This window comes from Hyaloscypha bicolor (genome assembly GCF_002865645.1).
Source record: "Hyaloscypha bicolor E unplaced genomic scaffold K444scaffold_39, whole genome shotgun sequence".
Taxonomy (NCBI): domain Eukaryota; kingdom Fungi; phylum Ascomycota; class Leotiomycetes; order Helotiales; family Hyaloscyphaceae; genus Hyaloscypha; species Hyaloscypha bicolor.
Genome location: NW_020194541.1, coordinates 261,804 through 270,477, shown reverse-complemented (window position 1 = coordinate 270,477; position 8,674 = coordinate 261,804). Strand labels below are relative to the sequence as shown.

Genomic DNA, 8,674 nt, shown 5'->3' with positions numbered 1-8,674 from the left:
TATTACTTCTTCTTATATTAGTCTTTTCTTTATATAAAGTTAACCGGTAATTGCCTCTAGCTTATTAATTTTCTTAGTAAATTAGTTAATATATAAGTGAAATTTCTAGTAGTATTCCGCTTATTTATTAGTTATAAGGTAATATTTATTAATAAGATTATCTTATATAAGTAATTTCTACTAGGCCTTATTTATTTTTGAAGTATTTATACTAATTTTAAGTTTCAAGTTAGCTAGCTATTTCTTAATATCTTCTTCTGGAATAATATTATAATAGCTTTCCCGGTAGTATAGGTTTATATATTAAAGTCTGGTTTCTCTATTTTATTATACTAGGGCCTCTTATCTAATATACCTATAATAGTAATACTTGGTTCCGGGCTATCTATAGTAGCTTTAGAAAAAATATTAGCTATAAAAATAAATACTAAGTAAGTTCTTCTTATTTAATATTAGTAAACTATAACTAATTATTATCTTATCTAGTTTTAAGTTAGTAAATTAAAACTAACTATTATCTTTTCTTGTTTTAAATTAATAGACTATTACTAATTCTTCCTATACTAGGGAAGGGAACTAGTTCTTTTACTTTTATTAGTATTAAGGGAATATTATCTGCTCTAGTTAAGAATTAGGCTTCGAGATTAACTGGGTTATAGAGAATAATATCTTTTTTCTTTTATATTAGTAAAGAACTAATTACTAGGAGGGAAATATTATCTGCTCTAGTTAAAGGTCAGGCTCCGAAATTAATTAGGTTATAGAGAATATTATATTTCTAGTTAAGCTCTCTAGTTCTTTATAGTTTAAGGAGATTATTAAATATTAAAAAGCAATATTCTATCTTTGCTTTTCAAGAACAAATATAGGTTCTTTACTAGTAGTATTATATTACCTCTATAGGCTAAGTCAAGTAAGCTTAGTATTATATAATAGCAGGATTAATATAATAGTTAAAGGCTCAAAGTTTAAAGAATCTTATATATTAGAAAATACTAAGCTATAGAATAAAATAGAGAGAATGTCTTAATCTTTAGTATTATTCCGCCCAAGTAATTCCGGCTTAGCTTCGTTTTATACCTGTTTCCAATATCCTGTCCTTAGTAGATTATGCCCTTATACTAGCCGTTATAAAAGTAATATAAGAGTCCTCAAAAGTAGTTATTAAAGGGTTTTAAATAAACTAATTTTTATAATAATTTAATAATTTTTTATTAAGTTATAAGAATCTTAAAATTAAAAAGTAAATCTTACTAAAATATTTACTTATATAAGATACTTAAATACCTCGACTATAAGCGACTATATAATAGAAAGAAGAACTAACTATTAGATTATTACCTAAGCAGACCTTATTACATATATTATACTAGATTAAATAGTTATATAACTTATGTCTCGTCTATAGTTCCGTACGGAAATATATATAAGGCCTAATGCTCTAGGGATCAGGGTTAGGGTTAAGTAAGGGGACTGGGCGTGGGTCTCAGTTAATAGAAGCGGGATTTTCCCAATAATCGAGGCATTATCTCCCGACATTAGTAAGTAATGAGGAACCTGCTTCATGCCATGGTTTATTATTAATACTGTCGGGAAAACCTATTTGCTTCCCGGCGCACTCTTCCGATCAATGCTAAAATGCTTGTCTAGAAATTGGAAGCTCTTCTGCGCCAACAGGGGCCAGGCTCCAATCTTGGCTGTTAACCCGCCGTCTGCTTCCTCCGTCGGGACCCAGAGTTCCTTGTTGCTCTCCGGCACCATGGTGAGCAACTTGTGGATCTTGAGCGCCCCAGCCTCTGCCGAAGAGTACATCTCGCGACCGGCACCGGGACCCGTGAGAAACACGGGGCAGGTGATCCTGTCCAAGACCTTCCCGTCCTTCTTTGTGTCCAGGGAGAAGTCCTTGAAGCGTCGCAGCATGGCAGAAAACGTCTCAACGCCCGTGCTGCTGGTGCCCAGGGCCAACTCCCATCGAGTCAGGAAGTCTGTCCTGCCCGCCAGACCCGAGGACCAGTTGAAGAAGCCGTCGGTGATCCAGCCCCTCTCCCACAGGCTGACGTAGAACTGGGGGAGGCGGGTCATGGCCAGCTCATACATGCTGAAGAACGGGTCGATGGACACGCATGCCTTGACGCGGGCGTCAGTGGCGGCGCGGAGGGCAAAGTATCCCCCGGTGGCTGCGCCCGCCACGGCGATCCTGTCCAGATCCAGCTGCAGCTCTGACGATCGAGACCAATTCTCGACAAAGGCCAGCACCTTGTCCGCAACGACCTCAAATTCAGGCCGCAGAGGGACTCCCGACTTCTTCAGCAGCAGGCCCTGGCCGGGGCCCTCCAGGCAGAGGACGGCGTAGCCCACCTGCGGCCCCGAGTGGCCGAACAGGAAGTGCAGCTCCTCCTTTGTCGAATCGGCTCCGCCAAAGTACAACAGGAGCGGTATCTTGCCGGGCAGTCGTGCATTCTGGGGAGGGAGATACAAGTAGCCGGGCATGCTAAAGCCATTTTCGTACGGGATTTCCACCAACAGGACCGCGCCGTCCATGAAAGACGTTGCGCGCACGAAGGCCGCGACCGACCTCTCGGACAAGGGCACGACCCTCGGATCGTCATTGAAGAACAGGTACGACGCGGCCCGGAAATAGTTGGCCGCGCGAAGGTATGCGTTCTTTGCCAGCGGCTTCAGGCCATCCCTCGCGGCCTCCTCGGCGATCGCCTCGGCCCGCTCTCCCTGTTCTTTCCAGGCGTCGTGCCACGACTCGGGATCGTGCTTCTTGATCTTGCCCACGGCGGTCAGGAATTCGCAGGCATCGCAGCCGCCGGCCGGCGTGCTGCCGAGGAGCCGGGTCAGCTCGAAATTGAACATGAACGAGTCGAAGAATTTGAACATGGTGGAAGATGCGCCGAAGCGATGCTCACGATGTCGAGGCTCGCTAGTTGGCGCTTCAAGCTCGCGTGGGAGAAATAAGTTAGATACCGATGTAGGGTAGGTAGGTAATGAGCTCAGCTGCTCGAGGAACCGACCCAGTCACCGAGAACCGATCGATACAGTCCCCAAGCGGACAAACTGGTGCATGTCGCGTAATCGACACGTCCGAATCCTGCCTCTTTTCAAATGTCCCGATTAGGAGCCGAGTCCGCGGTGCGTCGGCCGCCACAGCGTCAGATGGATTTTGGTGGAGTCGGGACTTTTCGACCGGCACTTTACATCTCCGCTCGACTTTCTTCAATTTGCTTCCACATTTTGTGCGGGTTGACGGTGTTTCGAGTCTAGCTCTTACCCTCTCTTTGGCTCTTATTATGTTTCTTGTCGTATCGGCATCGCGGCTCCATTCTGCCCATCCCGCCGAGCCAGTCTGAGCACAACGGGCTAGATATCCTTTACATTGTCCACACTGCGATCGATTTGCGCCTGATTCAAGATGGCTACCCCGTCAGATGTCTCAATGCAGGATCTTACGGGCTCTTGGACACTGGTAAACGACCCCATACGGGCAATACAAAGTTTCTCCCAAACCGTTTGACAGACAGTAACAGCTTCCAGAGTAAAACTCTTTCCGACCCATTTGACCGAGTCTTCGCCATCCAGGGCATTCCATGGATAATTCGCAAGGTTGTCAGCATCGCCACGTTGTCATTGAAGGCGACCCAGCAGGTTGACGAATCCGGAACAAAGACACTGGTCTTCACCCAGGCCGTGTCCGTCGCCATCGGTGGGCTCAGCGAGGAGAATGAAGTGCGCGTGCTGGATTGGCGAGAGGAATTCCATTCGTCGACTCTGTTCGGCACCAGCTCTCACCGGTCCCGCCTGGTAAATCTATCGGCTGCTACCGGCCACGACGGGAAGCCCTTGCACTCGTTCTTGAGCCAAGGCCTTCTGGACGAAGGGGAACCCGGAGGTGACAATAACTTGTATGATCTTGTCGTCCATCAGACCAATGGCTGGGTCATGGAACAGATATGGGGATTTGGTATGTTGAACGATGAGAGATGGCTTATGAGAACCATGGTCGTCAGGAAAGGCAACGAGGTGGCTACTGCCAGAGCCATTTATGACTGGAAGGGAAAAGAGGATGGCCAATAACGGGGTTACTCTGTATAGTTCAAGAGCAGATACTCTTGGCAGTTATCAGCAAACGTCAACCTTCCTTTTCCACGAGCGTACCATGATGCCCAAGAGTCATAAGATAGGTTACCTTGGTTACCTCCATCCACGGATGTTCATCATTTGTGCAGTTTCTTTGCATGTGATATATGACGCAGGAAATCAAGGAGGTGTCGGGTGGGACAAGATATGTCACGGCCTGGACAAGCTGTGGGGGGGGAAATGGGTGTATATTGGTATGTTTGTGAATGAATGATGGTGCCCTAAGAGCGGGGAAGAAGCTATATATATATATCTGTGTGTGGCCTGTGCGCAACACGTGACAAGATACCAAGGTACTGCCCGAGATCATCTATCCTCAGCGACCAGAGCAGACCTGACACCTTGGCAAGAACAATACTATGTATGGCATTTGGAGACGGCAAAGCCTTACAGAAATACTATGATCTATCACCTCGCCCGAAAAAATGCCACTTGTACCCAGCGATAACCCGTCCTCCTTCAATGGTGGTGCTTCCTGCGCTTACCGCCGAGCACTTTCCTCCATCACTTCAAGGCGCCATCCCAGCTAGAAGAACCAGCTGACAAACTCGAGAGCGTAGTCTTTCCCGGGGCCCAAGAACCCGACGCCAAATATCAGCCAGGTGACCCACTGTGAGACGTATTCGGGGAAGAGGGTCTGCTCTGTCTGGCCCCGCCCTTCGTACTGAAGGCCGCCAACCTCGCCGCCAACGACGCGGTTTGCGAACCCGCTCAGGCCGTCCCCGTTACCGACACCCATCTCGTATTGTACCAGGATGTGCTCCAGCTCGAACCGCCACTTCTTGTCCCGGGACGGCGAGACAAACTCCAAGGTGTTGCCCGTGTTCTTGTCGGCAAACCTCCCCGAGATGCCGGCGTCAAAGTTGGCGGTGATGCGGGCGTAATCGCCGGTGTCGGATACGTTTCCGACGCGCGTGCCGACCAGGAGCTGGTCGTTGTAGAATAGGTGACCCGAGTAGAACATCGTGCCCCAGTCCTTCCTGGAAGTCACGTGCCAGTAGGTAAAGGTGTAGGGCCCCGCCCAGGCCCGGATGGCTTTCCAGCCCTCGGTGATGCCGAGCCAGCCGTCACTGGCCCAGAGGCGGGTAGAGCCACCCCTGCCGCGGAAGCCCAGCTTCCTGCCCCCCGATACGACGGCGTCCACCTCCATCTCGCCGCTGACCACGGGGATGCTGTAATAGAGCCCGGGCGAGAGTTCGGTCACGCCGGGCTTGTCCCCGCCCTCCGGGTCCCAGAGCGAGCCGTCGGCGTGGACGGGAGGCGTGGTGGCCGACAGCTTGTAGGTGCCGTTGACCCTCCACGAGTCGAACATGAGCTTGATGTGCTTCAGGTCCTTGGTGGCATGGAACGAGTACGACTTGTCGGAGCTGTTCCAGATGCCGGCCGTGTAGGTGGGGCAGTCGATGACGATGGACTCATCGACGTAGTCGAGCTCCCGGACCGACGTGCCGTCGGCGAGATTCATGTAGACTTCCATGCGCAGATTTCCCTTGCCGAAGAAGTGGTACGAATAGTCCCGGGAGAATGACGTTAGGAACAAGGACAGGCCGTTGTGAGAGAGGCCGTCGAATTCCCACTGCTCCCAGTTGGTCCTGTTGATCAAGGGCGTGATCTTGGGCGAGTTGATGTGAGCGTCCGCCGCCGTGGAAAACGTGTTGGGGCCTTCGAGGATATCGAAGGCCTTGCTCCTGCTAATCGTACACGAATCGTCATCCCAGTTCGTCGTAAAATCGTAATCGATAGGAAATGGTTGGGAACCAATGGGAACCTGATACAGGTTTGCAGCGGCAAGGGAGGAGAAGAGCGCCACAAGGGCAAACGTCTTGGACATGGTTCCGCCAAACACTTTGGACATGGTTCCAGACGGATGGGGCAAACGTCGAGCTACTAGCCACTGTCCAGAGAAATGAACGGGGCAGAGAAACGTCCGCTCCTGCTCCCTTTCCCTTTCCCTCTCCCCCAGACCTGACTGACCCTTATACAGCGCGGACCTGGACATGCAAGGTAGTTCGCCTCCCTGCTGGCAGAAAGTCCCGAGGTCTCCATCCACTGGCCCTGGTAACCCTGCGAAGCACTCGGCCAGCTCCGGGAAAAGTCCCGACTGCCCGACTTCAAGCTCCGAATTCCCCAAGCACAACCAGCAATTGCCGCTCTGGGGGCCATTTCTGCCCGAGGCGGAGAGACGTGGTAAGCTCTTCGCCGGAGTGAAAAGCAGAGAGCTGCAGCTGGGCCACGATACCAACCCAGGGCCGTCATGAAGAGTTTGTGCCCTCCCGCCGAGCACCACAACATGGCGACAGCGACTCTCCCAGCGCTTCCATTATCGCGGCAGGCCATCGTGCAGTCGGCCAACCCCGGGTCCTTTGAGCTGTGCACCACTCTACCCATGCCGGACGTCTCGCCCGACCATGTCCTCATCAAGGTGACCGCAGTGGCGGTGAACCACTGCGACTACAAAATGCCGGCGCGCGTCCCTTGTCCCGGCACAGCCAACGGCTGCGACTTTGCCGGCACCGTCGTGCGCCTCGGCGAGTCCGTAGCTCGCACGCCGAGGGGGCTGCGGATCGGCGACCGCGTTGCCGGGGCCCAGATGGGAAACCAGCGCCGCCGGCCCGGGTCGGGTGCCTTTACCGATTACATTGCTGAGAAGCCCGAGAATATGTGGCGCGTGCCCGAGCACCTCTCCTTGGAAGAGGCGGCTTCAATAGGCTGTGCCGTGACCAGCAGCGTGGGGATGGCGCTCTGGTGGGTGATGAAGCTGCCCGGGACGCCCGAGAAGCCCACCGCGGACCCCAAGTTCTTTCTTGTCTATGGGGGCTCTACTGCCAGCGGTACCCTTGCCATCCAATTACTGAAGCTGTGAGTGGCGTGTGATTCTCCCTTTCCCTGTTTGGGCGTGCAGACGCTCGCTCATGAGTGTATGATGATTGATCTGGTGCGTTCCTCAGGTCGGGCTACCGAGTCGTCACGACCTGCTCCCCAAAGAACTTCAAGCTTGTCGAAGAGTACGGTGCCGAGAAGGCCTTTGATTATCGCTCGCCGACGTGTGGGGAGGACATACGGGCATACACCAAGAACACGCTGGAAAACGCGCTGGACATCATCACGGAAGCGCGAACCATCCGCCACTGCTACGCAGCCATCGGGCGTGGTGGCGGCAGATACGTTGGCTTCGAGCTCCTACCCGAGGACCTGATGGCCACGATGCGGAAGGCTGTCAAGGCTGAGTGGGTCATGGGGCTCGAGGTGACCGGGGTGGAGTTGGAACTACCGGGAGGGTATTATCGCAAGGAAAACCCCGAGCTGCACGCCTGGCTTCATGGGTGGATCAGACGCTTCTCCGCCTTGTACGAGACGGGAAGATTAAAACCACATCCCATACAGGTGAATCGGGGCGGACTGGCAAAGGTGATTGATGGCATCGGGGCTTTGTCGCGCAAGGAGGTCTCGGCCCAGAAGCTGGTGTATCCCCTGTACGACTAGGTAGGTCATCTCTAATCGAGTTTGGGGCAAGTTCAAACACCAGCGATGGTCAAGTCAAGGTGCGCTGAGGAAGGCAACTTGAAGCCCAGTGAGAGATAGCATAATTAAAAGCCTGATCTAGACTTGTCGGAAGCTGGGTTTTAGTTACGCGCGGTGGGCTGGTAAGGCAAGAAAATCACGTATCAGAAAATGTCACTGTCACATGATTTGCAAAATTAAAAAAATTAAAAACTTATTCAGAAAGCTAAGAGGGGGTTTGGGGGGTCTTCCCCCAAGGTTTCATAAGTATTCGTGCCTGTAAATGCAATTATCTATAACTTTTGCTTATATATAGTCCGAAAAAAATCACGTATTTAAGTAAAGTCTATTTTCTTAAAAAGGGCCAAGAAAAATTCTCTCCTTATATATTATAACCTTCGGCTTTTATATGCTCTATACATACCTCTAAATAAAGAATTAATTATATCTTAAATTGCCTATATTACTTTTTATATATTCAGGCTTGTAATAGGTATTTCTATTTCAAAAAGCCTAATTTTAGTAAAGCTAGTAACCTTTTCAGAATATATTTTATATACCGGGCATTAAATAAGAAGTTAGCCAGCAAGAAACGCAAGCTTTTATAAGAGCTAGATTTCAATATTATATTTCTTTAATAAAAGAAAGTATATTCGAAAACTTTCTAATTAAAAGCATAATTTATAAGCCAAGAAATATATTTGAAACCCCTAAAAATATACTTAAAATACCAGAAATTATATATAAATCCATTAGTTATTACTTTTATAAGCTTAAAAAATGCTTTATTAGTTTCTAATTAGCCTAAAGTATATTTGAATTTATTAAAATCACGTTTAAAAGCTACTTTTTTATAGCTCTAATAGCTAGAATTTCTTATATTAGAATAATAATAAATAATTTAAAACTTTTATATTATACTAAATAAGATTAAAATAGAGACTTATATATATTATAAGAAGTACTAGTTTGAAATAAATTTGAAAATAAAAGTATATTATAATTATATATTTAGAAATAAAAAAAATAA

At 48.6% G+C, this 8,674-nt stretch overlaps 5 protein-coding genes across 5 annotated transcripts; 2 read left to right on the top strand and 3 right to left on the bottom strand.

Moving 5' to 3' along the window:
* Nucleotides 1–840: 840 nt before the first annotated feature.
* Nucleotides 841–2,886, bottom strand: K444DRAFT_641007 (alpha/beta-hydrolase; the record flags this gene model as incomplete). The annotated part of the gene is made up of 2 exons (XM_024884552.1): nt 841–872; nt 1,620–2,886. The coding sequence occupies 2 exons, from the start codon at nt 2,884–2,886 to the stop codon at nt 841–843; spliced, it is 1,299 nt and encodes a 432-aa protein (XP_024741116.1).
* A 532-nt stretch (nt 2,887–3,418) lies between these two features.
* Nucleotides 3,419–4,118, top strand: K444DRAFT_555289 (uncharacterized protein; the record flags this gene model as incomplete). The annotated part of the gene is made up of 2 exons (XM_024876696.1): nt 3,419–3,472; nt 3,541–4,118. 2 exons carry the CDS (start codon nt 3,419–3,421, stop codon nt 4,078–4,080), a joined length of 594 nt encoding a protein of 197 aa, XP_024741115.1. The 3' UTR covers nt 4,081–4,118.
* K444DRAFT_307323 (uncharacterized protein) lies at nt 3,897–4,561 on the bottom strand. The gene is made up of 2 exons (XM_024871778.1): nt 4,162–4,561; nt 3,897–4,114 (listed from the first exon to the last, which is right to left on the bottom strand). The coding sequence occupies exons 1-2, from the start codon at nt 4,451–4,453 to the stop codon at nt 4,086–4,088; spliced, it is 321 nt and encodes a 106-aa protein (XP_024741114.1). The 5' UTR covers nt 4,454–4,561; the 3' UTR covers nt 3,897–4,085.
* Nucleotides 4,562–4,669: 108 nt separating this feature from the next.
* K444DRAFT_521490 (uncharacterized protein) lies at nt 4,670–5,974 on the bottom strand (the record flags this gene model as incomplete). The annotated part of the gene is made up of 1 exon (XM_024874132.1): nt 4,670–5,974. The coding sequence occupies one exon, from the start codon at nt 5,972–5,974 to the stop codon at nt 4,670–4,672; it is 1,305 nt and encodes a 434-aa protein (XP_024741113.1).
* Nucleotides 5,975–6,111: 137 nt separating this feature from the next.
* On the top strand, nt 6,112–7,740 carry K444DRAFT_609175 (GroES-like protein). The gene is made up of 2 exons (XM_024879528.1): nt 6,112–7,002; nt 7,092–7,740. The coding sequence occupies exons 1-2, from the start codon at nt 6,398–6,400 to the stop codon at nt 7,624–7,626; spliced, it is 1,140 nt and encodes a 379-aa protein (XP_024741112.1). The 5' UTR covers nt 6,112–6,397; the 3' UTR covers nt 7,627–7,740.
* Nucleotides 7,741–8,674: the final 934 nt, after the last annotated feature.